The 27,522-nt window shown below is 37.2% G+C and overlaps 1 protein-coding gene across 2 annotated transcripts in view; it reads left to right on the forward strand.

Annotated features, from left to right (window-relative positions):
- Positions 1-27,522, forward strand: part of PRKCE (protein kinase C epsilon) — a 299,087-nt gene that overhangs the window by 177,108 nt on the left and 94,457 nt on the right. For both annotated transcript variants that reach the window (XR_008465766.1, XM_054197203.1), the window contains exons 3-10: positions 6,496-6,655; positions 7,676-7,710; positions 9,103-9,188; positions 11,363-11,495; positions 14,309-14,451; positions 15,641-15,737; positions 17,412-17,626; positions 19,496-19,669. Coding sequence is in view for 1 of the 2 variants with exons in the window: in XM_054197203.1 (XP_054053178.1) it covers positions 6,496-6,655; positions 7,676-7,710; positions 9,103-9,188; positions 11,363-11,495; positions 14,309-14,451; positions 15,641-15,737; positions 17,412-17,626; positions 19,496-19,669 (1,043 nt within the window). In the remaining variant the exon portion in view is untranslated. The remainder of the gene's footprint in view (positions 1-6,495; positions 6,656-7,675; positions 7,711-9,102; positions 9,189-11,362; positions 11,496-14,308; positions 14,452-15,640; positions 15,738-17,411; positions 17,627-19,495; positions 19,670-27,522) is intronic.

Raw genomic sequence — 27,522 nt, forward strand, 5'->3', positions numbered from 1 at the left:
CTGTGGGCACTGTGCAGGTGGAGAGCAGAAATATGTGAGGGCTCATCTTGAAAGCTTTCTTAAGAAAAGTCTCAAAGTCATTTGAAGGAGAATTTTCTGTGCGCGCGTAAGAGAACAAATCCTCCCTTACCCCCAGCCTCTGCTGCAGCAGAGTGGATCGGCTGCAGCTGGGGCAGCAGTGTCCCTTCAGGGACCAGGAGTACTTTGTGCTTCTGGTTTTTGAACACTTGGTCCAAATAGTTGCCAGCCAGCAAGGGTGGGACGTTCCTGAAGAGTAAATCGGACTTGTCCATGTGCTGAAATTGCAGTCAGACCTTCAGTATCTATGAGATCTATAGTACTTCTGGACTTTATGTTCTCCTTTATTAAGTGAATTGAATGTGAAAGTATTTCCATTTGAAAGGACATGGGGAATTACTGTTGTCCCTTCAGCTTTGAGTGAACTAGTGAATGTGTTCATGATAATAAATAAGTATGTAGAGGTGGCTTGAACCATGTGTAAATAATCATTTGGATAGCTTTATAGCTTTGGTGTTTTTTTTTTTAAATAATAAGAAAAGGCAAGTGCCTGTTGCAAGCCAAATCACTTTTATCTGTTTGCATGTCAAGGGAAGTCTGTGAATACATACAGGCAGAATCTCTCTTTTAGAAAGGAATTTAAGCATTTAAAGATACGCATGTTTTTGAAGGCAAATAAATTTGAGCCTGAGCCCATGCTACAAAGCCACCCACCATATTTGGGCTTGATATACTTTAAAATGCAATTTATTCTTCAGTGCATTCAGTAAATAGCTCATGTTAACAGGCATTACTTGTCAAGACACCTATCTCTTCTAAAACTAACCCATTCTATGAGCATTTTTTCATTTATTTAGTAACACTATCATCTTTGTTTTCTTTAACAATATAGCATTATCTAAGGATCTCATTCTTCTCCTATAAAACAAGAAATTTCCTGTCAGCTTTCCTAAAGAAAGCGGATTCCGGATATAGTAAGCAAAACCTGTGTGTTTATTCCTTGTTAAACAAATGAAATGAACTGGAAATATTATTCTTTTAGAAAAAAAAACTTAGAATAATTTCATGTTCTTTCTATGACTGTGGTGAACTATCCAGCTAATTTCTGTATTCATCAGTAACAACTTTATGAAATTAAAATTTAGCATTTACCTTGCTATTTTTTATCTCCAAGTTTTAAAATTAGTTTGTTGCATGGCTTTTTAAAGCAAGGCTTTTGAAGGCAAAGAAAAATAGAAATGTAAGCATATGGGGATTTTTGTAGCTTTTTTTTTTTTTTTCTTTAAAAAAGACTAAAGCCTTAAGGCAAAATCCTTTAACAGTTTCTGCCTGGAGAAATGTTGATGACAGTATGTATGCTTCTACTGTAGAGGCCCAAAATAGAGCTTGAAAATAATCCATTGAGACCTAATTTTGATGCATAATGATCTGGTTACACTCCATCCTGAAACCTGAGGACATTGTTCCTACCCCTTCTCACATTCTGACATAACTTTAGGCAAATTACCTCTCCTGCCTCAATATCCTTCCTTTGTTTAGATGTTACATAGTGCTAAAACAAAAGCTCTATTTCAGTGTGTACATACTGGTTAAAGTGTTCAGGCTTAAATATTGTACAAAAGCTCTTAAAATTAATCTTCGGCACTCAGTATGATCATTGTTCCTTTGTATTCATTGTTCGGTTAGGCCCTGTTGTAATTACTAAGGATGATGTTAAACCAGCTTTTTTTTTCTGGAAGCTGGTTGTAGTTACGGATGACAGCAATGTGAAGGGATCCAAAAGGTGCCCAGCGTGAAAATCACTTTGTGCCAGAAGCGCTGTGGAGGTGTCAGTGTTCCGTTGCATGGTGGTTACCTGGCAGCTACACCCGTTCCTGCGAGTGCCCTACAGTTTGGCTTTGATGGGGCAGTAGCCATTTAATTAAAACATCTGATTTTAATATTTTTTTTTCTTCTCCAAACACTGTCTCTGTCCAGATGCCCAGGACATTCCCTCTTAGACGTCAGCATTCTGAGCAGTAGCAAATGCTGAAAGACCTCTCTGTGCATGTAATCTCGCTCCCTCTTTTTCTGCAATATTTTTTCGTTTTTTGTATTGTCAGAATTCTGTAAGTACTCACAACATGGAGGATTAGGAATGGAAATAGCACATTGTGCTGTGCAGGATAATTCTGTCTGTTGTGGTTGGTGCTCCGCACTGAACCCTTCTCATTTATGCTGAAACCATTTTAGTACAAAATGAGACCTAGCACGTTCCAGCCTTTGTTATTTGTTGTGCAGGGTCTTTTTCTTCCAATCTTGCCCCCTTTGAGGGTTAGGGAGTATTCTGTATTATTTTTTTGTCTTTTAAGTTATGACTTATATACTGAACAGATACTACAGAATTAACAGTGTTAAATGGGATTCTAGACGCTTCATTTAAACATTCTTTTTGTGTAAGTATTTATGAATTTTGTGCAATTTTGTATTCCAGATATTTCTGACTTTTATAACACTTCGCTAAGAGCTTGGAATTAAGCCTGTAAGTCTTTTCAGTCTCTGAAATTGTAGGCAATAAGTTTGCCTGTATGTGTGAGTTTATAAAAGCAATTATATCCTATTGTTTTCCAAATAACTCAGAGTTACTCTTGGCTGCAATGAAAAGAAGTAGTGGCATTACTGGGTATAGTTTTGAGATGAAATTAGCTCTAAATTTGCCAGATCTCAAGTACCATCATATAAAGCTTAAACTTAGTGTGTGCTGCATTGACAGTATTCTCCACGAACATTTGGAAATTATCATGAGCCTTTTCTACTCCTTCTTTTGAAAATGAAAGTTAAATAAATGCATTAAAAAAAGATAAACTGAATAATATAAAGGGCTGAAGGACTCAAAATCAAACAGGGAACAGAATGTACTTTACATAAAGAAACAGCTTTTACTGAGGAAATGATAACCCTCTGTGACTATTTAGTAGAAATACTATGAGAAGAAATTGTTTATATTGGAACTTGCTTATAGACTGACTACAGCAAATTCATTTAATTTTAATTTTAACTCCTCTACTAAGAATAGAAATAGCACGATTGAGCGGTATCCTAATGATACTTTCTAGAATCTGTCATAAACCACTGTAAGACTTTTTCTTTTTAAAATATATTTAAAGGCCAGTTTTGTTTGGGATGCTAATATTCTCTTAAAGTATGTCTTGAAAACACTAGTCAGCTGTATTACACAAATGTTGGAGGGTTTCCCAAGTATTCCCTGTTTTCTGGTAGCATTTAGTGATCCCTGCTTTCCTGCTTGTGAATGAGAGAGGTTTGAAGAAAGCAACGTAGCTCCCTTTCTAAGGAGATGTCTTCAGACTGTTAAATATATGTCTCTAGTGTGGCTGTTCAGTATGAGATAGATGGATTTGAATTTAAACTTAAGACTATCATTAGGGCAACTAGAAATAAGTGGTTCACAACCCTGGGTATGAGCCAGCACCGATGTGATCATCCAGTTCTGAGGCACCTGGGAAAGTTACTGCCTGGTTTGGTGCCTGTGGTCCACAACAGCCGTGTGCATCAGGCAAGACGTGGCAGTGACTTGCCTGAGGACTGTGGAAAAGCATTGCTTACGTGTTTGTGTTGGGTAATGGTGAACAAGCTGGCTGGACTTAATGTGAACTGAGTGTAAAGCTCTTGTGACTTGGTCTGCTTTGGTGAAGGCCTGATGTCCAGTCATCCAGTCTCCAGTCATGCACTGCTAATGCCAGATGCTACTCCAACGCCCCCAAATAAGTACTGCTGCCGACTGACAAGGGGGGACTCTACGCGAGCTGTAATGAGAGGTGAGGTGGAGGCAGAGTCACTGCTGGGGAGTCACTGCTCTTGAACATGCAGTTCATCTGTGCATAAAGCAGGAGGTGGTACAGGAGTTTGGCCAAGTGCTCGTCTTTGGTATTCCCCTGAGCTGTTTGAGCATCCTTCTCACACACAGAGGTGCTGTTTGTGTGGAAATTATATCAATAATTAAGACCTGCCGTTGAATCTGATAATTTCAGGATTGGTGTATTGCTTGTATCTGTTTTCAAGTCAGTGAATTTCTGAAAAAGGACACTGTTTTATTGTGTAACTGTAAGTATTCAAAACCTGCCTGGATACTTTCCTCTTTAACCTGCTCTAGGTGAATCTGCTTTGGTAGGGGGGTTGGACTAGATGATCTCTGAAGGTCCTTTCCAACCCCTACCATTCTGTGATTGTAAGTGAAAAATGGAATTTCATAAAAGTATTAAAAATAGAACTGTAAGTAATACAGTGTCATTAGTTTTAAGACTTCCTTGGTTAAAAAGAAAAAAAAAAGTAATACTAATGTGTTTATCTAGCCAAAACAAGAAGAGGATTTTCATCTGCTCTGTAAAATTATAGGTGCTTTATCTGTGAGGAATGATACTTAAGATGAAAAAAGGAGAAAAGTGGTATTGTAGACTGATTATCATATCAAGTGTGAACTGTTCACTGTCAGAACATCTTGTTCATTTCATATAGGCAGATAACTTTTTGGGAATCCTTTCCAGGAGAGTTTAACTTTCTCACATCCAGACTGCATACTTCAGCAAATTCTACAATCTGGATAACCAAAAGAACAGTTCTGTGTTAATATAGAATTATTTCCTATAGTAGTAACTTTTAAAAGATTTCCTGCAGCTTTGTAAAGTCAATAAATCATTCAGAAGCTGGAAGCAGGAGTCTTTGGTAGGATTTCCAACTACTTGTTATGTATTCTCTGTGGAAGACAGCCTTTCTCTTGAGGGGCTATGGTATTTATTAGACATTGGAATTTTGCTTAATGCATAAAAATAAACATAATTCATAACACAAAAATAAACATAATTACTAACTATTTGGTGGTACTTATCTCTTTCTTGAAGGGGGAGCTAGCGTCATTGCTTTTTGATTGATCTTGGGCATAAATAAAAGGAGTAGCTTTGCATATAAGTCAACGTTTATTTACTGAGAGCTCACTTAGAATAGAAAAGCAAAGCCATTCTGGCCATTCTACAAATGTTTCTTAGGGTGAAAGCCCACTCTGAATAGGAAGTTTTTGTCACATATTAATGTGTAAGGAGCTCAGGCCTTTTGGTACATAAATGAATTTTCTAGTTTCATGGGGTTTAGCCCTTGCTGTGCACTGAAAGAAATTGATCTCAATTCATGGGTTTGTGCTCTGTATTTTCCCAGGATATCCATCTATTGACTTAGTTTAAGACGATTTTCTAAGAATTCCGAAGTCAATACCTTTTAATTTTACAACCCTCAAAAATCATGTTTCTTTCAGTGCTTGTAGAAGAATTTCAGACTATTATAGAGTTGAGTTGTTCTTGGACTTGTAATTTTCTTTGTGTTATTGTTAAATACTGTACTGTTGCTTGGAGAACTCATTTGTGTACAGAAAAGCTTGCAACAGACCAAAGTTGGCATCTTTAGGCCGTCGTAGTGATTCAGCGTAGCTGAAATTCAGAGAATGACAAGTGCTAAATACATTTCAAAGCGTTATGTGCAGTGAAGTAGTGAGTGCATAGATTCAGTTGGCAATGGATGACTGAATGCGGACCCCTCCAAAGCTGATATTCCATTTTGTGGAGACATGAGTGGCTCGAGGAATGCTTGTAAAATCTGTCTTTCATTACCAACTGTGTACTATTCTTCATTGCTAATTCATCCTCAGCTTTTGCCTAATGCATACAGAATACTATGGAGGTGTTAGTGATGCTTTTCAAATTAAAGCCTTGGGAAAAAATGCACTCTGGAGGATTTTTCCCAAAAGTTTTCATTCTGAGATATATCAGCTTCATTTTTTTACTTCCTTTACCATTAAATCTCATATGCAGTTGAACAGGAATTGCTTAAAAGGAACAACTTCCTTCCCTTGAACATTTTGCTGAAAATGTATTAGTACCAAAGTGAATTATTAGAGCCAGAAACTCAGATCTTAATCAGGAATTCTACATAGTAATCAGTTCTGGATGGAATTTTTGTTCAGCTTGATAATATGTATTTGTGCTCAGCTTTCTTGCACTTGTGTCGGCACTTTCAGAGTGTACGGGGACCAGGGGATGTTGGGATTTTTTGGTTGATTTTTTTCCCCCCTGAAGATCAAATGAGATGAGAGTCTGAGCTGTTCGGAGAATCTAACTGTGTTAATTACTGTTAAAGAGATTGTCAGTGGGCTTGATAGTGATCAAGCACAGAAGACTTATTCCCAGCTTAGCGTGAATTTACAGATAAAGGTTTAGAACAAATAGAAGATCCTGTACTAGGCAATGAAAAACCTTGCCCTTCAGTAATTGATGCTAAAAAAGAAAAAAATTACCCACAACTTAGGGAAGTTATCTTGCACTGCTATCTAGAGAGGATTATTTTTTGAGAATAGCTGCTTCTGTATTGCATTTGAGTTTTCCCATATTTGTGTCTGATACAGGCAGTGCTTACTGGTTTTTTCCTCTGTTTCAGCACCCAAAGACAATGAAGAACGTGTGTTCCGGGAACGTATGCGCCCCAGAAAGCGGCAGGGTGCTGTGCGACGCAGAGTACATCAGGTTAATGGGCACAAGTTTATGGCCACCTATCTTAGACAACCAACATACTGTTCGCACTGCAGAGATTTTATATGGTGAGACTTTGCTTTCTTTGCAACTTTGAATTAAAGAGTTACCATACCCTCCTGTTTTGCTGAAGTATAAATGGCGTAGAGTAGTAGTCCTTTTCCTCTTCATTTTAGTATTACACCGTCATCAGTTTTGCAATCATAGAAAACTGTAAAACTTCCATCACAAATGTTAGAATTTGTTGTACTTGCATTTTCTGTTGTCTGAGCCACAAAGTTCGATCTTTTCCTGTCTGGTACACACTATAAATTCTAGGTAGACAGCCAGTCTCGTGTTCTGTAGGTGCCTAAGTATAGATTTAGACCTAATATTAGACTTTTATGTTTTGCCAAGGTAACTGAATCCTTCTTTAGGTGCTTAAGTATCACCATCTTCCTCCTAGGAAATGCCAAGCTCCTATAGATCCTACTGAAGTTAAAGAAATATGGGAATATTAGCCTTCTGAGATCCAGGGGTTTGGGTACTCAGTGTACAGAGTCTTTCTTATTACAGTGTATGTCAAGTACTCCCTTTTAGAAATTATTTACGTTAGTTTTAAGTACTCGAAATTTTCAGATAGTGAAAAGTGGTGGAGACATTCAGCTTTCAGTTATTTTTCAGCTACTCCATTGATGTTTTCCAAAGTTAATTAGAGATACTGATTTGCACCTTTATACACATAAGATCTGATGTAATCCATAATTAATATTTCTTAAGAGTGTGTACAGAATCAGTCTTTCTTAATGTGAAACGATGTGAATTGTTCATGAATTCAACTGCATTCTTCTAAGAAATGTCTGCAGGTTAGACTTTAGGTTGGCTAAGTTGATTTCAAGCAACGATGTTGGCAAATGCAATCTTCTGTCTATTTAGAGGCCTGCCTGATGACTATTTTGCCAGCTTGTGGCTTCCCTCTCTATGTACCTTTTGGCTTTGCCTATTTTATTATAGTAAATGTGTCTTTAATAGTAAATGTCATATATTAAATGTGTTTTTCATTTAAAAAAATATATTCTTCATTTTCTAAAACACTGTTTTATTTTCAGGGGTGTAATAGGAAAACAGGGATACCAATGTCAAGGTAAGAGAAAAATCTACAGGGGGACAGTTTGAATATATGTAGTATGTTACATAAATAACAAGATACTTTTATCAAGCATTGTATACATACAGTGTTAAGAATTTAGCACAAATTGAATAAGTTTGTCTCAGTGAAGATATGATCTTTACAGTAAGTCCCAGTAAAATTTTTCAAAACTGTTGGTCTTAGGCAGCATATATGGAGTGGGGGCACAGTTAACATCTCCGAACAGCAGATCCTCGGTGTCTCTTGATGCACACCCAACTAAGGGGGCATATCTGCAGTTGTTGGCTTCTTCATTTTTCACTTCTTGCATTTTAAAATTGTGAATTCTTTATTCTGCTTAAGATTCTTTGTTTAAAAATGCCAGGTAATTGCAAAGACTATAATTAAATAGATGAGATAATTATAGAGGTCATCATTAGAGAAAGTTATAGCAAAGACTGCAGAAGTGCTTCATTTTCAACTCCCGTTTTTCAACTCAGTTTCTTGTGCTCTTAATTTTTTATGCAGTCACCTCTTGGGATGATGTTTTTCTACTCAGTTCTCATGTGACAAGTAGAAATAATCAAGTTAGTAATGATTTTTCAGTTACAAAAGACTTAATGAAATCTCATTGTAAATAAATAAATGCAAATAATGGTTTTACAAGCTATAATAAGAATTACTGTATTAACATACAGCAGAGGTTCCTTGAGTTCTGTGTTGGTTTTTTTTCTTACAACAATGACCAAAGCTAGAAGAAAATTAAATTCATTATTTCACTCTGAAGGTTTCTTTCTTCACTTAATGACCTTGAATCCCACAGTAGGATAGACCTTGCAATTTTTAATCATAATGGTCATATCTACAAATGTTATTCATTGATTAAGTAATCAGTATGAATATTGACAAAGCATTTTTGCCTCCTGAAACCTTTTACTGTTATCAGCTTAGGATAATGTGTTACAGAAAGAATGTTCGACTTTGTTTTTTCTGTTCTTTGACTTTTATAATGAGTTATCTTTATGTCTCTTTTTCTCTGGAAGCTTTTCAGACAGGAATTGTTTTTGCCGTTGTGTCTTATATAATGTGGAGATCATGGACTTTATCAGATAAAGAAATCAAATATGTAAAAATTGAGAAGAATTGCCATTAATATTTTAGACGGCAATTTGTGGTATTACGTGCTGAGATTTTGGCAGATAAGCTTTAGTTCTCTTAAAATTCATTGGCCTCTTGAAGTCCATTATCTTCTGCCTTTGTAAGCCAGACTTACTATGAAGGACTCACTAAGTTACCAGTCACTTGCAGCCTTTCAACTTGCAGCATTTCTAGTCTTACAAGATCAGTCTTTTGCTTTGAAATCAATCTTAATGAAAACTCATTCTTTTATCTGCTTTTTGTTTATAGTTTGCACTTGTGTAGTCCACAAGAGATGCCATGAACTTATAATAACGAAGTGTGCTGGCTTAAAAAAACAGGAAACTCACGATGAGGTAAATGTTTATAAAATACATTTTCTAGATAAAACTCTGTCTTTCATCTCTTCAAAGAAGTGTCATCTGCTGTGTTTAATCAATATATGTTATAGACTTTTTTGTGCCCTTCTGGTTGTCTTGTGATGTAGCACATACTTTGGAATGACAGATTACCATAACCAGTTCATTTACGTGGGAATTATTATACTGCAATTTATTTCTAATTAGTAAGCCGAATGCTTTAAGTCTCAGTGAGTTTCTTCCACTCCTTTTCATTTTTAATATTTGCCATTTCTGAGTTAATACGAGTTTTGTCATTTTAATTCAAAAGAAGCAGGCTGGGACCCTTTATCCCTTAACTGCGTTTTGTGTGGCTGAGTCGTTAGCAGCTGATAGGTTAGGCAATGTGCTTGAGTGTCTTGCATAGACGTAAGAGACTGCCCAGAGTTTGCTTGCAAAGTCTCACCTCAACGAAGACTGCATCCGAACTGTCAAAATGTACAAAAAGCCATCCTTGTGTTGAAGAAGGCCCATGCATGGTATATAAGATGGGAGTGATAATTCAAGGTATTGCGCAGCTAACAGGTTTTCCAACATAATTACTCCCTGCCTCTAACAAGCTTTTGTATATTAATGGAATTAACACAATACGTGCTTTAAGTTGTCATGCATTTAAATAAATGAAGATATCACCTGAAAAAGAAATTAGCTGCCTTCAGAACCGTAGGTCAGGGAGGTAAATATATCTGCCAATGGTACATTCAGCTCTAGATCAGAAGAGAAAACAAAGCAATCCTTTCACTTGGGTTAAAGCTCTCTCTCAGCTAAAATGGCCTTTTAGACTTGCTTGGGAGATTAATGTTAATCCCTCTGGACTGTCATACACCAGGGAGCAATGTGACTGCTGTTGTGTTCAGCTCCCTTAGAATCCTCAGCTTTGGGGTTTGCCTTTATGGCTGGGTTCATCGGGGATAGTTGCGGAAGGGGGCAGGTTTTATGGGTTTTTTAAACAGTTGTAGCCCTCAGCTGTAACCAGTGAATGCTTTATCTTATACCGAATTTTTTTGTTTGCTTGTTTTTAACAGAAAAGCTAATGAATGCTCGCTGTCCTTTTCTGTTTTGTGCAACAGCAAGGGCCTACTATCTTTCACCACAGGAGTAGATGAGGTAGTCTGTGGGTGATCCCAATTTCTTGGCTGTGCAGAAAAAGTACATTTCTTAGTTTTATTGGTTAAAAACGTACATTTGTATGCTTGAAAACACCTAGTTTTAAATTACAAATCAGAGTTGTGTGTAACAATGGATTTAAACCACTCTTTCAACTTTGATGTATAATTTGACTGAGACACTAACTGATCTCATTCTTCCTGTGCAATTCTCTACCATTTTTCATACTGGAAGCATTCTTTAATATCTGGTTCACAACCAGTGTTTTACATCCGAAACTTGATCGCTTGCATAGGATTGTGATAAAGGACTGTGTTTGGCTAGTGCTGTTTTCACATAGAGTACCCACAGGAAGATACAAAATCTTGCGTAGATTTATGTTCACAGGCTCCAGACTGGTGGAGACTTGTATGCTTTGCTGATATAATGCTCTCATTGTTTAGAAGGGGTACTAGATCACTGGAGAGAAGCCAGTGGTAATAGGAAAAGAAAGGAAAAACATCAAAATAAATCTCCTGCTATGCAGTGGCCACTATAAAAACTTATCAATGACATCCTTTAATTAGTAAGTTATCGTACCTTGGAATCCCTGAACACAACAAATTATCATTGTCATTTCCATAATCTAAAGAAGAGTGGGATATAAAAAGGTAAAGGGGTTGTGATATATCTTAGTCCTGGATTAGTTAGGCCTCCTGCTCCTAAAACAATTGGGAGTGACTTCCTTGCCTTCCACATTAAGAGATCTTTCCTGATAGCTATGTATTTGTTGTTCCCAGAAGTACTAGGAAGTAGACTTTAGTCTTTATCTCTTGGACAACAGCAGCCCTTCCCCCTCTTTTCCCCAAATAAAGTAGTGAGAACTCTGGAGCTGAAGTATATCTAATGCAAAGATCATCATCTTAACACAGGCCTAGTTCATCTTGTTTGAATTCTGTATGGTTTTAAAACATAGCAGGGACTCAGCATACGCTGATTATAAAGAAACTAATTAGAATGAAATATGCTGTGCTCTCCTTTTTCAGCAAGTGGGATCCCAGCGTTTCAGTGTCAACATGCCTCACAAGTTCAGCATTCACAATTACAAAGTGCCCACCTTCTGTGACCACTGTGGTTCATTGCTCTGGGGTCTTTTGAGACAAGGTTTACAATGCAAAGGTAAGGATTACCGCTTCAGAGCTTTTCTTTGTGAGTGCGGTAGACTTGGAAAGACTGGAAGTTATTCTGTCTTTTCCAGCATGTACAAAAATGCATAGCAAGTAAATAGCGGACTGCAGAAGGGATTGCCATCATGGTTAGAAAATGGTCCTTTACCCTGCCTGCCACATCAGTCAGTAACAGATGCAGAGAAGAGAGGTGCAGAAGCACATTTTGCACTTGGCTGATGTGTAGGTTTATTGCTACATAGGAAATTAGAAGTTGACAGAAAATTAGGAGGATGAGAATTTACATCCCTTCAGCTTATATGCCTTTTGTGTTTCAGGTTTGTGGTGATGGTTGTTAACCTTTTTAAACATCATTATTCCAGCTGCTTTTCCCTTTAATACCATCTTCAAAAATTACTATTATGTATTGCCTAGGCTAGGCAGAACCAGTCCTGTGCGCCCATATCCAGAATAATAAGTATTCTGATACCTAACTAAATCATCCTTTGTGATGGTCTGTCTAGCCCCTCTATTCCAGAAAGTAAAGGATTCATTATGTTCTGCAGCTCAAGGTCTGCGTACTCTGTACAGTAACTGCATATGAAGTTACTGCTGGAAGGTATGTTCATGTCATTTTAGCTGACTAACAGAAATGGTTGGTTCATATCCCCTTGTTTGAAGCAGATCTATATATTCTAAAAGGGGGAGAAAACAGTACAAACACTTGCAAAGGAAAGTAATATTTTAGAAATAGTGAATAAAATACTTAAATTAGTGGATTAAGGGGAATGATGTCTGAAGATTGTTAGATTCTTAGAAAGTAGTACCTAATGGAATTATAAGCATTTTCATTTTGTTACACGTTTACAACTGGATAGGTCCATCTTCATAAATAAAAAATCATGTTATGTACACTTCATGTATATATTTGTAAATGTGTAATCTATTAAATATATCCTTTGCAGTATTTAAGATGAGACATAACTATAGTGAAGGTCAGACCTAACGTTTGCTGAGCAGCAAGAGAAAGAAGGAATTTCTTTCGTGGTAAAGTGATAAACAGTGAGAGCATTCTGAAATTCAAGCCTTCCCTTGTGATTCCTAGCTAGTGAGAGCTGATAACATGTTAGACTCTAAATACTGTTATTTTACTACTATTAAAAAGATTTTGTTCAAATGTTATCTTAATTATGGTGAAGATACATTCAAAGAAGATTTTTCAATTCAACCTGCTTTTTTCTTTGATTGTTAGTCAGGGCTGTAGTATCTCTCCACTTAATCTATAAGTATATGAATTCACTTTCATATTCTCTCTCGAGTACTGCAGTGGTTCATTTCCTCTTAACTGTAGAAAATAATGTTATTTCTCATATGTATGCACTTACTGTGTAGCAGATGCATAGAAACATTAGTTCAGAGCACCTGTGTTGCTTTCTCTGTGTTCCTAAAATGAGTGCCTATAAAAATGCAGTATTGTCTGCATGAAATCTACAGCTCACCTGAGCTGGAAATGTCATTTTCTCTGGGCTTTGTTTTCTCTCTTAACAAGTGCCAAGCAATGGTCCCTTCTTCAGTGATGTACTTGCTTGCCCCGCATGGTTATTGACACCATGAAAAGTGTATTCCAAAGGTTTATTTTTCTGGGTTTTCACTGCTTATTCCTGACCTTCTCTTTACAAAATATGTTCATGAAGTCAGACTCTACAAAATTGTCCTGTTTGCTTTATTTCAAGCAGTTCAGTTCCTCAGTGTCCACAGTTACAGTCAAACATGTTACTTGCCACTGAGCTTTTGTCACTGGATATACGTGCACTGAAAGTACCATGTATAGCAATTTCTTTTTGCTCTTCTCGTGAGCTAAAACATACTTGAAAAGGAAAGGAACCCGCTTTCTGAAGCGCGTGGTTACTGCTGTAGTTACAGTGCCTCTGTATAGTCTCAGAGGCGAATGTGACTTGTTTCTTTAGGGCTTATACGGAGAAAGCACTGATGAAGAACAATATAATGAAACGCGGCTTTATAAATACATACTTTTTTGATTTTTTTTCTCTAAAAAGTAATGAAGTGAGGAATTTGAGCAATTGAATGTTAATCTAGTATTTTAATTATACTTGCGATTTTGCTTTCTTTATGCCTTTCTCCACAAGAGGGCAGCGAAGTCTAAGATAAAACATGTCATCTGTTCCTAACAAATCCACGCTATGCTATTTTTAATGGGGCTGTGTTCTCCCCCCTAACCCATAACCTGGAAGCCACGTAAGGGTTTTTTTCTCTTACTAGTTTGCCAAATTCAGGCGATGGTATTTAAGAGAAAGAGCTTGGTAAAAGGATTGCCATGTAAAGAAAGAGTGTCTAATAGTGCCAAAGGCTTTTATTAAAACTTAAAACACTCTTGGTTTCATGCCTGCCTACATTAGGAGTTAATCTACCCAAGTAAAATAGAGTAAGAAGCAATAATACACAAGGAGCTAATGTTGTGCTCTCAGAGCAGAAGTGGACGGCTAAAACCCAAGCTCTGAAGGACTTTTCTTCTAATTAAAGTTCTGTTTAAGATTTACAGGACCATTAGATATTTTTGTTTGTTCCTGCGTCTGTTCGGGGTACTTTGTGAAAACGCTGTTCTGCATTAGCATAGCAGAAAAATGATAACCAGGTTAATAATTTTATATTAGCATTGAAGTGTCACTGCATATCCAACTAAGTATTTTTCTACTGAAATTATATTTATTTGAAAAAATCATTGGTAGGTCCAATAAGGTCTGATATAAGACAAATGCATGCCAAGGCAGCATTTAATTTACAATATTACTTTACATTTCACTGCAGTTTGCAAGATGAATGTACATCGACGCTGTGAAACAAATGTGGCACCAAACTGTGGAGTGGATGCTAGAGGCATAGCTAAAGTTCTTGCAGATCTTGGAGTCACTCCAGATAAGATCACTAATAGTGGGCAGAGGAGGAAAAAGGTAATATTACTATTTAGCGTCACATAAAAAATGAGATAAGTATGGATGTATTGTAACTTTACTAGTTGGGGTTCAATCCTGTTTACTTGACTTGCACAAGAATTTATTTTAAGTCAGTACAGAACTAAGACTTTGGCTTTGGATTTATAAGTGAAAATTACCTATTCTGAATTTTTATATGAAATTTATTTTGACCTGCTATAATTTTGCGAACTTAAAGTCTGTATAGAATCTGGAAGGATCTCCCCTTTTTACTTTTGAGGAAAGAGATTTGACAGAGAGAGAGTGTCTGACACAACTGTTCATAAAAAACTTAAGTGTCTCTGGCTCAGAATTGAGCTCTGTAATGTTGTAAATGTTGTAAATTTACAACTCCGTAATGTTGTAAATGCTCATAAATGAGCAATATGGTGATTCTCATGAAAAGGAGCTGTTTGCTGGATGACAGTTCTGGAGTTGTTATCACTATTATAGGAAGAACTAGGCTGTTCTAGAAATAGAACGCATAGGTCACCCCAAGTACGCCCAAACCTGATAGACTTATTCTGGATTGATGATATGTAGCCTGGATCAGAATTCGGCCTCGTTTTCTATCCCTATTTGCATGATTGTGACAGCAGACCCATTGCTCTCACTTACAGAAATACGCAATTTTTACCATAATTTCTTAAAACATTGACATTTGGTTCTGTTCATTTTCCTGATTTTTGCACACTTGGATCCCAGGTACACTGTTTTAAAATTTTACAGAAACACAGAACAGTCAGGAATAAATTAATTGATCTGTGACTCCTGGGAAAAGATGTTGTCATGTTGTTACCGCATGAATTAGTTTACAATGCTTGCTGGTACTTGTTGTAGTTAAATATATTTACTGGATAGATTTCTACACAGGCATATGGTGACTATACAAAACTTTCCCACTGACTGGGTGTACTTATTACTTTTAGTTCATCTTGAGAACCTATTTTTCTTTAAATGGATGGGTCTTTCTCTGTTTATATTATGGTTTCCATTTGATGTGATGCCATCTACTGTATGCTTCAGGTCCTGACAGTGAGAATCTATAGGGGTGGAACATCTTGACTTTTTTTCATACTTCTACTTCTGAATTAATGTTGTTAAACTAAATTTCCTCTTGGCATGGGAGAATCTCATAGCTGAGTACCCCTTTGGGAATTGTTCTTAGCTAATTGCAGGTGCAGAGACTCAACAACCAGTTCCTGGAAGCGCATCATCAGAAGAAGATAGGTCAAAGTCAGCACCCACTTCTCCATGTGATCAAGGTCGAACATCTCTCTTTTTCCTAACGTATATTGTTACATATTTTCCTTCTTTATGAGGAGTAAAAAAAGCTATCAGCCCCACCCTCTGTAGCAAAAAATCAATGAAGTAGTTACCACCGGAAAATAAAGAACTTGAATTTATGAACTGCAAAAACATTTTTAAAAGACCTGCTTCTCATGTTATTTAAATCTTGAAAATAAATGGCTTTTAAAGGGAAAATTATTAAACAGTCATCTTAAAATATTGTTGTTTACTAGATGAGTCCATGCCTAGCCCAATTTCTTTATCTAAGGAGGTTATATATTTTGTTCTGAGAGTGAGAACATTTTAAATAGTGCCACAGAACTTGAGAGCCTTTATCTATCTGAAAAGCCTCTATCTGTTAATACGCTTCTGAGATTAAATTGCCTCCTTTCAATTCTACACTGAACATTTGATAATAAAAACTTACAGACAGTTAGGCTATGCTAGCATGTCTGTGTGGTCTCTAGAGCCTTTGTAAAACCATGTTTCCTTTCAGTGATTTTTTGCATGCTTAGATTTGGAGACAAATATTTTAGTCTTGACTGATATGACCTGATTTCATTAAGCTGAACAGCGTGAAGGACAGAAGCTGTATGTCAGCAGCACTTTTTGAATCTGATCTGATTGTTGTTTTTAAAAATCAGAAGGCTGACAGATATCTTATGTACCATCATGTGTGTAAACTGGTGAATGAAAAATCTTTACACCAAGGCATGGGAAGATAGGTATTTTTATGTCAAATTCTTTAAAACTTATTTACAGTTGAGAAGTTTCTCACCCTTATTTTTAGGGAAGAGACTTTCAAAACTCCATGATAATAAGTACTGTAAGACCCCAAGTACAGAACTGATTTAAATTTGTCAACTTTTTGGTTTCACAGACAGCATGTTGGTTAAATAATATTTTTTAAATATCTGATGTTTTGCTTAAAATAAGAACAAAGAATTTGCTGAAACTCTTGCTTAAATTTCGCTTTTGTAGCTGTCCAGTAAAGTTGTTGCTTCCAAGGCCTTCAAGCAGAAGTGCTACGCAAGAGGTTGAGGCAGACCCTGAGGTCCATTAGTCACCAGGACTCGCTGTGTTTAGCATTGAGAACCCTTCAGAACCATTTAGCAGATCTACACAATTGCTGGTTAAAGTGGCATTAGGAAGTGGTCAAATACTTTATTGGCAGGTGTCTGATAAATGCTGGAGCTGAGTAAGACGCTCCATTCATGTTGACTTCAAGGACTGGGACGCCCAACTATCCTTTGAACTTTGGAAGATACAACTCTAAAATACTTAAGCAGGAAGATGAGTAAGTGCTGCAGGAAGATAGGGATATTCAAAACAAAGTACTTCTCTGTGGTACAGGAACACCCAAAATCACTAAAACAACTATTTGGCCACTATTCTGACTTATCTGTCAAGTTTTGGGTATGTCATTCTCTAAGGTTCATTTTAAAAGGCCACCCTTCCTGTTAGAGCAGGATTTTGGCAGATTACTGTAAGGTGGAGAAGCAGTTTGCTAAATATGTATTCTTAACCACAGAATGCCCTACGCAGCATTCGGGAATGATGAATGGCCCTTCTCAAAACCGATACAGACTAACACGGGCTGTTTTTCTGGTGATTGGTTAAAACAAACACTTTTTCTCACATTTCCCCAGAAATCAAAGAGCTGGAAAACAACATTAGGAAAGCGTTATCATTTGACAATCGGGGAGAGGAACACAGAGCAACACCTACAACGTCAACAGACAACCAGCTGAACAAACCTGGGGAGAACGGTGAAAATGGGGAGGTCAAACAGGCCCAGAACAAGCGAATAGGCCTTGAAGAGTTCAACTTCATCAAAGTATTAGGGAAAGGCAGCTTTGGCAAGGTGGGTAGCTTGTTTTTAACTGGTGTGCTGGCTTTTTTTGACTGTACTTCTTTGAAAGTATTCATAGTGACATTCAGAAAGTGCTTCCATGCCAGGGCTTTCCTCCCATTCTTTACCCATTGGGTAAAAGCAGCTGTTACCCCCACATATCAGGAATATCAGCCTCCTGATCAGCTGGTATTTTCTGTGCTTTAGCTAACTTTGTTAACTAGGGTCAAGCCTTTTGAAACAAAATGTCAATGTTTCTCTATTTCAGGATATTGATAATGAAGACATACATACAGTTACATACATACTGTTCAACAAGATAATCAGTTGTGGTCAAGCAGGAAAAACAGCCCAGGAATAATGCTGTGGAGTTCCGAGTTCATTCCCTTTCTAGATAATACCCAGTTCAAGTTTACTTATTTCACAGAACAGTTTGTGTGCTTGTTTTTCCTTAGTGGGTGTGTTCAGTGCTGGAGGAAGCAGACCTTAAGCATTTCCACTCAGATACGACAAGTGCAAGAGACTTAGACAGCTGCCCAAAAATACCACGTATGCGGCAAAGATGTAACTTGCCAGATTCCTTCCCACAGTAGGGAATTGATGAGGATGGAAGGGTGTCGTGGTTTAACTCCAGCTGGCATCCAGAACCACGCAGCCACTTGCTCACCACCCCCACCCTGAGTTGCAATGGAGGAGAGAATCACAAGAGCAAAAGTGAGGGATAACTCATGGGCTGAGACAACGACAGAGCAAACTGCCTATTGGAAGCCACGCATGCGAGCAGAGCAAAACAAGAAACCTGTCCACTCAGCCATCCCCAGGAAAGCAGGGCTCCGTTTGTGTAATGGTCACCTGGGAAGACAAATGCCATAGTTCTGAACATCCCCCCTTTTCTCCTTCTTCCCGCAGCTTTATATATATTACTGAGCATGATGCCACACAGTGTGGAATAGCCTTTTGGTCAGTTGGGGTCAGCTGTCCTGGCTGTGTCCCCTTCCAACTTTTTGTGCACTCCCAGTCTATTCACTCGCAGGGTGGTGTGAGGAGCAAAAAAGGCCTTGAGTGCTTAGCAACAAGTGAAAACATTAGTTGCACTATCAACAGTGTTTCTCATCACAAATCCAAAACATAGTGCTACACTAGCTGCTCCATCCTAGCTGAACCCATGGCAAAAGGGCATTGCTGTGTTTACAGGGCTCATGGATTTTCTTTTCACAGTGCTGTGCACCATGGAATCAAAGAGGAGGACTGAAGTATGAATCTGTTTCACAAGTACAATCATCCTTCCTTCGTATACGGAAACTGCAGATGCAGAGGGGCAGGGCTGAAGCATTTCTTTTGTCTCCCTGTTTACTAATCCTTTCTCTGAAGATTACCCTGGCTCCAAGCCAGAACTGACCTTAAACAGAGTATAGGACTTGAACTTTAAACAATAGTAGTAGTTAAAATCAACAACTTTAAAGTGCCCAGAGTGGTATGTGGGATTGTATATTAAGTTCATTACACACAAATCTCACTACCAAAAGTGGGAGATAAAAGTGGGAAATAAATTTCTGTTTTATATCAACTTCCTTCTGTTTTTAGTTTTTGAGAGCTCATAATAGGAGCTCATTAAGATATTTGAATGAGGGGATAAAAATTTTTTATATTCTGCATTCTTTACTAACAAACAAAATAGATATCATCTGTTTCACATTTAAAGAATACCAGAGATGTCTTTTTCTAAAATTACATTACTTTGCTTTTAATTTTATAAACATACAACTTAATTCAGGCAGGTATGTAACTGTCTTTGTATTTCCAGTGCGGTCAAGCTCATATGCAACCCTGCATTTATGGTATCTGTCGTGCGTATGTAAACAGAATTTCTGTTTGGTTTAGGTAATGTTAGCTGAGCTAAAGGGAAAAGATGAAGTATATGCAGTGAAGGTCTTGAAGAAAGATGTCATACTTCAAGATGATGATGTAGACTGTACAATGACGGAAAAGAGAATTCTGGCATTAGCACGGAAACACCCATACCTAACACAACTGTACTGCTGCTTCCAGACAAAGGTAAGCTACATGAATCTTATACTGGTTTGTGCCCAAGGAACAGTATTCATTATTTCCAGAATAAGAGACAGCAACATAAAAAATACGGCAATATTTCGAAAATATCTCTGGGAAGTTTTTGGCATTTCAGCAGTATTGAGCAGGAGTACTGGCTGCTGTTAAATAGCATAAATACTGTTACCTTGTAAGTACCAGGAGATGGCAGTAAATGAGTTAAAAAATTAAAAACCACAACACATGCATAAGCCACAAAAAAACTACTGAGGTGCCATTTTCTGGATTTCTCCTGTACATTAATATGGTGTATCGTTTGTTGAATTAACTACAAACATTTTTAACATCTAGTATTCAGAGTGAAAATTATAAAATGATTTGTCAGAAATGAGATTATGGCAGAACACTCATCTTCTCAATTTTCTTGTGCTGGGTAGTATACATGTTCAAAAAGAAAGGAAAAAGATATACTGCTGATCAGATAAGTTCCTATAGTGCTAATGTCTCCCATGTGCTTGAGGAGCAGGGAGAAGGAAAGGCAGAGAGAGCCGATATCAAGAGCCTGTTCCCATGGCATGTTCCTTTTTGGTAATTTTTCATACAGAATTCCTCTTCATAGCACATGTTTTGGATATACTGCTTAAAAGTTTGGATGTTTTAGCCTACTCTAGGATTTCTGAATCCAGTCAGTCAAAGTGCTTGAAACCAGTTGTGTTCACAGAGTATTTCTGTTTTTCATGTTTTAGTCCCTTATTTCACTCTTGTCATTCAGATGAGCTGACATTTTTTTACCTGTTTATCCAGAAACCTTTATGGACAAAAAAAAACCCCACAAGGTGAATCTGTATTGGAGATAGAATGCCAATCATATATAATTGAATTTACAGAAGCATCCATTATTTGTGAAATGCCTGATAAAATGTTTACTATTTCAAAGCACTAAGGTTTGAACTTTTGCCTGTTGAACTAAATACTGTTGAACTAAATACAACTTTTGCCTGTTGAACTCATTTCAACAGGATGAGTTTTTGACCTGTAGGGAATAAGTTTAAACGTTAGTATATATGTAGACATTAGTTTATATGTGTGTTTTAAATAAAACACTTGAAAATCAGTCGGCTTCCTTCAAACTTCTGGGTTGTTTTTTTTTTTTCTTTCAGTAAAACACTAGATTGGAGTGTCTGAGTCAATTTAATGGATAAGTTTTGCAGATTAAATGAATAATTAAATTAGCATATTGAGCGAAATTCAGAGTTGCTAATGGTGTGTATGAGTATATGGGTGTGCATGTATAAATACATACATATTTACGTATTGTAACAAAAACTATGTATGGCACAAATGAGCAATTGCAATAATTGTATGTGTAGAATAACAGAAAAGCTGTGACTAAAAGATCTTCCAGCAAAGTTGTCAGGAAAGATAAATATGGCAGTGGGAAAGCCATAGGAAAACGGCTAGTAGGATCAAGATTGTAGTGTATTCAAATACTCAAATAGCAAATCTGTAGTATGTTTATACAGTTCTTAAAATAGCGAAAATGCATTAGCATTTTATACGCTTTGAAGCTGACATAAAAAAAAGCCCAGGAAGGTGTGTATACAATTTATGTCTACAGAGGATGTTTCATGTGCTCAGACTTTCATTTCATTTGAATATATGTGTGAACATACACTTTAAATGTTTTAACATATTGTTTTAAAATCTATAACTAGAATTGAGCATATTGTTTCAGATGAAGAAAGTGATAAAAAGATTGTACTGGGGTGAGGAATAAACTCTGAACAGAGAGGCACCTTCAGGTCTAAGGCAGACCGTACTTGCTGAAGTGTAAATTACAGTATCACCAGCCTTATGTGAGTCATGTGGCAGAGCATTGGTAAAGATCAGTTTTACATTAAGTGAATTATGGGAGAAGATTCTCCTGCCGCTTCACTGGTTTTCTGGACATTTCTTTCATTTTTTTATTTCTCATCTGTTCTCCGCTCTTTTGTATCATGCTTTCTGCCTTCCTCCTGGCTCTTCAAAGCCTGTCATCAAAGTAAGATATTCAGAAGAGAATCTATAGTTTGTGGCTTTGATTGAACTCAGAGGAACTGGTAATTATGTGATTTATAGTTACAAGTCATAGGCTAGTGACTCTTATCAGACAACCAAAACTATACGTAGTGATACCCAATCAAATTAAAAGTCCACAGTTGAAAAATTGGAGGATTTTTTTGAGCATAGCAGATGAACAATTTGCAAAGAACTCTCAATAAAGAAACCAAAAAAACATAACACATGTAAAAGCAATACATCTGCTAAAGCTATAAATTATTTATGAATGACAACAAATGAAAATGTACCAAGTAAATTAGTCACTGAATGATTTGCTCAGGTTCAGTGGAAAAACAGGTAGAAAAACTTGCTTGAACAAACATGGTCTGTGGTTAAAATAGCTTTACTGAGACAAAGGCTATTGTACAATAGAGTTTAAAATGTGTTTAACAGTAGTGTCTAGTTACTTACGCTGCAATTGTATGCCGTGCCACGACTGCTGTACTTTGCAGAACTGGTCCTGGAATTAAATTTTACATTTCAAGTAGCCCATATTTGTCGTATACACCCTGACTCAATGGCAAGATTGACTCAGTATTCATTGTCAAAGCACTTAGAGGTTGACTTTTGTAATGAGATTACTTGCTTTGTTCCTCTTCCACAAAAATGTGAATGTATGAGCTCTGCTTTATATATTGCAATGTTTTCCTTCAGTAATAAGGTGAAGACACTGCATAAAAGTTGCCTAATACGCTTTTTACAGTAAATATGCTTCGTTATTATTTGTTTTTTACATGGAACAGACTTTTCATTAGTATCATTTACTAAATTATAGTATTATTATCACAACAAGTAGGGGGTCATATTTAAAATTATCTTGGAATTCAGAAATCATGCCAAATACTGGCATACCTTATGCACTAATGTGTTTTTAGCCCTACATATGTGAATTTACTTACAGCAGTCCTATCTAGCTTCCATATTTTAAAGGAATATTCTTGGGACTGGTACTTCTCATGTTCCTTCTTAATCCAAAAGCTAACTTTGATCAAACCAGTTTGCTTTAAGCTCATCAAAAACTGAGGCCCCAAAAACCTCAACATTCTGTTGAGTTATGTATATATTCGAATATTGCACGTCAGGGATTGTCTTGCAGTCTTCTGCAGTGATCTGGAAGTCGAGAGCTGGGTTCTGCTCCAGAGCTTGGGATAAAGTATGTGGAGCTGGTGTATGATGTTTTGTTTGCAATAGTTTGAGGTATGAACTCAGGAACCCAGTCCTACACGTTACAAAGAATGTAAAATCTACTGGCAGGACTTTAGCTGATGCATGTTTTTACGTGAAAGGAGCTCACGAGTTTTTAGTGTAGCATATCTTATAAAACTATGTCACAGTTAGACAGTATTTTTCAACACTCCTATACTCTGGCAGCGTTTCCCTTCTTGTTCTGCCAGAATACGGTCAATACATCTATCGTATTCAGAAGTTTGAGTTCTGTTTTGCTTGTGATCTGTCATCTGGGATATAAATGAAGAATACTGGATTCTGTGTTCGGCACTCCCATAGTGAAACTTGCCCAAGGCCTAGCATACAGCGTACAGCGTTTTTGTAATAACTGACCTTTGCTTATCATCATCTTGGATTTATTCGGGGCTTCATTGTGTCCTTTATTGAGAAAATGTAGGGCTTTTTCAGGACTAGTACTGTTTACATTCTTTTTTCAGTCTTCCTCCTATCTTCTCTTACTCTTCTTCTATGTGCTAGTTCCTTGTGTTTCCAGTAGGGATTATCGTACCTGACAATAATGGTGATGCTGCCCAATTCCCCACTCCAGTGTGCTTTTCACTCCAACCTCATACCATGCTTCAGTGATCAACTATGGAACAGTATCAACATCAGGTTTTATTGATAATGCTTCAGGCAAGTGACTGACAAAGTGGGGTTAAGTATTTCTAGAGCTATTTTCACTGAAGAAATTCTTGTATTTGTGGTACTTAATTCACAGTTGGAAGTTTCAGAACTGTGAAAATTAAAGTCTTTTAATGGAAAGTTGAGATTCTACCAAATAAAGGTATAACTAGCTTTGCTTTATTCCTCCTACGCCCTTGTCAACCTTCTTCATAGTACATAAAATTTTCTAGACCTTTACCCTGTGAGATACAACACATATATGTGCAGATCCTGTAATTTATAATGAATTATCCTAATAAATACTTTAGAAATAAAATGTTTTTAAAATTAAGGCAGTGAAAGCCTTATGCAATAATTACTTATAAATTTAGAAGAGTAGAGAGCTACTGATTTAACGTCTACCATTTGCTTTTTTTATCCAACTTCATGAAATTAGATAAATTGGGAACTAGTGCTCTCTTGCTCTTTTCAGAGTACTATCTTCAACAAATTGCTTTGTACACAGACATAGTAGAGACTACTATTAGCACGGAGCAATGTTCCTGTTGATTGATAGTATTGCATAACTTGTAGAGGACCCTTAGTCAGCATTATAGCTATTTCTATTAGAGAAAACAAGTAATTAAATAAAGGATAGAGAGAGTCAGAAAGTCAGTTACTACAGGTAAATAGTTAGACTTATCATAGAATCTTCATGATTGGAATATCCCACCCATAATTTTTTTTTTTCCCTTACAATTGTCTGCGTGTCAATGCAGCATACCTATTCATAGCATAGCTCCTGAGCTGACATTCAAGGCCATTCACTTTTCCTGTGTTCTGGTGTTGTAAGGTAGAGATTAGCCACACTGCGGTGGCAGAACTGAAGGACATCTAGGAACAAGCTGTAGTGACCCTATGATGCTGATCCCTTAACTGTTACGTTCTATGTAGTGGCTTACGACTGGTTTATCCTAGATTGTGAGTACTGTGCTTCAGGTACTATTAATTTCTGCAGATCTGCATGGTATCTAGCACGCTCTGGGTAATCCTAGAAGGCTGGTGTTTATAAAGCTAAGACGTTGGAGATTTTGTTTCCGTTTCAGCTGTCACGTCACGATGTTCCTTAGTGATTTTTGGCAAATCTCTGAACCTGCTTCTGCATCAGACCCCTCTGTGAACACCAAGAGTAATCAGTCCTTCTCCTACTCTAGGCTTGCATTTAAATGTTTCCAAGGAGGTTTTGGAAGTCCAGTGGTACAGTATTATTACAATGTACGAAGATCGGCAGGGGAAAGTGCAACATTGCAAAAGGTGTAAAATGGAGTTCCATTTTTAAAGTGGCTTGTTTTATTTCTGTAATAAAATGTAAAACATCAAAAAGGGAAGAGAATCATATGCTTATGATGTCACAAGTCATGCTTTCTAAGTTAACTTAAGAAGAATCACTGTAGTATGTGAGCGAAACTGTATTTGGTAATGTAAAAGCGAGTCTTATTTTTCTTACGTGTATTTGTACAAAAAAGTAAATGTCTTCTGTAATAATAGCTCAGAGGAGTGTCATTTATGATATACAGTGCAAATTAACCTAACTGAATGGCCACTGTTGCATTCATCTGGGACTAATCAAAGGTTATAATCCATTTTATCTGGTATTCTTCTACTTTCGTTGCTAAGCAGCTAAAGCCATTATGCAGATATTGCTATATGGGTGTAATCTGTTTAGCACAAGTTTGCATTGCCTTTTATTACTGATTAGTGTCAAATTAGAACTTTTTAGGGCCCGATTCTGTTCATTATTATTCTTGCTTCAGTGGATTTGTACATGTGTGGGACAAAAGACTGAATTAGCCCCTGTATTTTTAGCAACTTCAGTGCTAAAATATTTTAATAAAAATTTAAATATAAAATTATTGACAAAGATTTCTTAATAATAAGTGTTAACTGGTAAAAAGGTAGAATAAAATGGTAGGTAAGTATGGAACAATGTTATTTATACTGTTTATATTGTGGTATCTTTTTATATACATTTATGCATATTTATATTCAAACTCAATTTTAATATTTTATTTACCTATATTATTATATATGCATACACACAGAATATGTGCAATAATAGCTGTTTTTTAATTCCTAGCTGGTTTCTACAGGCAGTTCATATCATAAGAAATGAAAATGAACTGATATCGACCCATTCTTCAGAATATTTCCTGAAGCACTACAAATGAGAGTGGTATCTGGTGATGCTTTATATATCATACAGTCAAGAAGTCACGTAGATACGTGAAATTTTGGTAGAATAAGGTTTTTCACAGATCTGGGTGCTGTATGTGTTGAATTTAGATTTCCTGTTGACTGCTACACAGTATTAAATACATTGACCATGATCATTGTATTGTCTAAAAGTAGGCACTGTGGTCAAGAATAGTTGGAACGGTGAAGCTGATGATTAAATACTGTAATCATTGTCTCTCACACACACAAGCCCCTGTTTCCAGCATGATGACCCGGTTTTGGGAAACTTGCTATTATGCTGCTCAGTTATTGCTAGCTGCTCTTAAGGATTATTAAAGCCTGGTTAGCTCACTGAAGATTCATTGTTCACATTAGTCCTTTTAGTGTTAAACTTCAAGTCAGGCTATCAGTGCAGCCAGGCTCATCAAGGGCCCGTAGGAGAAATTACTCCTCCAGCATCAATCAGAAGAGTCTAAATGCTTTTCTTTCAGACAGGAAAGACTTATTTTGTGATGTAGCACCCAAACTGAAGAGGACCCTTTCAGACCCTCTCAAAGCTCGGGCTTGTTTCTAGTTTGCATGTATAAAAGTGAGTGCTGCAGCTGCAGCTCCATGGATTGCTTTGCTGTAACCAACTGAGGCCTTGACAACCCCGGGAATAGTCCCCGAGTCCGCATCTGTGACCAGAATTCACTGCAACTGCTGTCATGAAATAGGTGAGGGCAAGCTGGAGTTTGTACTGATTTCATTTGCCTTGGTCCTCATGCCTGCATGTTAGGGTTTTAAAGTTAACTATGCCAGTAGTTCACTGTGTTAGAAACATTTTTGTAGCCAAGCGTAGAATTCAACTTCAGGATTTTAATCCTGATATGATCATGTGCAGCCAGGAGGTTTCTGGGATAACAGGTGGAGCTAAGGGCCTTTTAGGTACTGGTTTCATATCTCTTGAACAGAGTAGCTGGAACTACATATTGCACACTTTTTCTCTTGAGAAAATGCATTTCTACAGTTGAGGCACGTTTGAGGGGGGGAATTTTCAGAATATCTACCAGATGCTTTGCCAGTAACTTTCCTGGCAAGTCTGTCTGTCTTGCACATCATGCTTTAGCAGAGATCAAGGAGACAAGAGTATTGTCATCCAAACAGGGCGAAGAGGGTAGCAGACTTTGAACAGAACTGGAGTAGACCCAACATTTACTGGGTCCACAAAATCTCTGTATGAGCTTGCACTGTGGCTGGGTTAAGATCATGTTGGTTGGTTCCTCATCTGGCATTCTTAATCTTACGCCATTTGTGGGAATGGAGTACTGTTCCTCAGCCAGCAGGATAACTGAACAATGCTGCTTTAAATGAAACCCTGCAGGTCAAGGCTGGATTGTGTCTTTTAGTTTAGTTTCATCTTGGGAAAGAGGAGTGGGAAGGATATAGGTAAATCTGCCCTGTGGCAGCAGACTTTGAGAGAAATGTGCTGGATTGGTTTGTAGCAGGATCTGTCACGCTGCAGCCGTGTGCTGTGGCCCTCCTTTCTGTCCTTCCTCTGCACCTCGAGACCATCCTCACACTTGGTGTGGGATCCTCCTTTTGGACAGAAGAGACCTGAGTACATGACCTACATGAACCCGCTGATCCTTTGTCCTAGCACCCTTCGTGCTTTTACTTTTATTTCATAGTTGTAAAGCACTATTCACAATTTG

This window comes from Rissa tridactyla, chromosome 3 (assembly GCF_028500815.1).
Source record: "Rissa tridactyla isolate bRisTri1 chromosome 3, bRisTri1.patW.cur.20221130, whole genome shotgun sequence".
In the NCBI taxonomy this organism is placed as follows: Eukaryota; Metazoa; Chordata; class Aves; order Charadriiformes; family Laridae; genus Rissa; species Rissa tridactyla.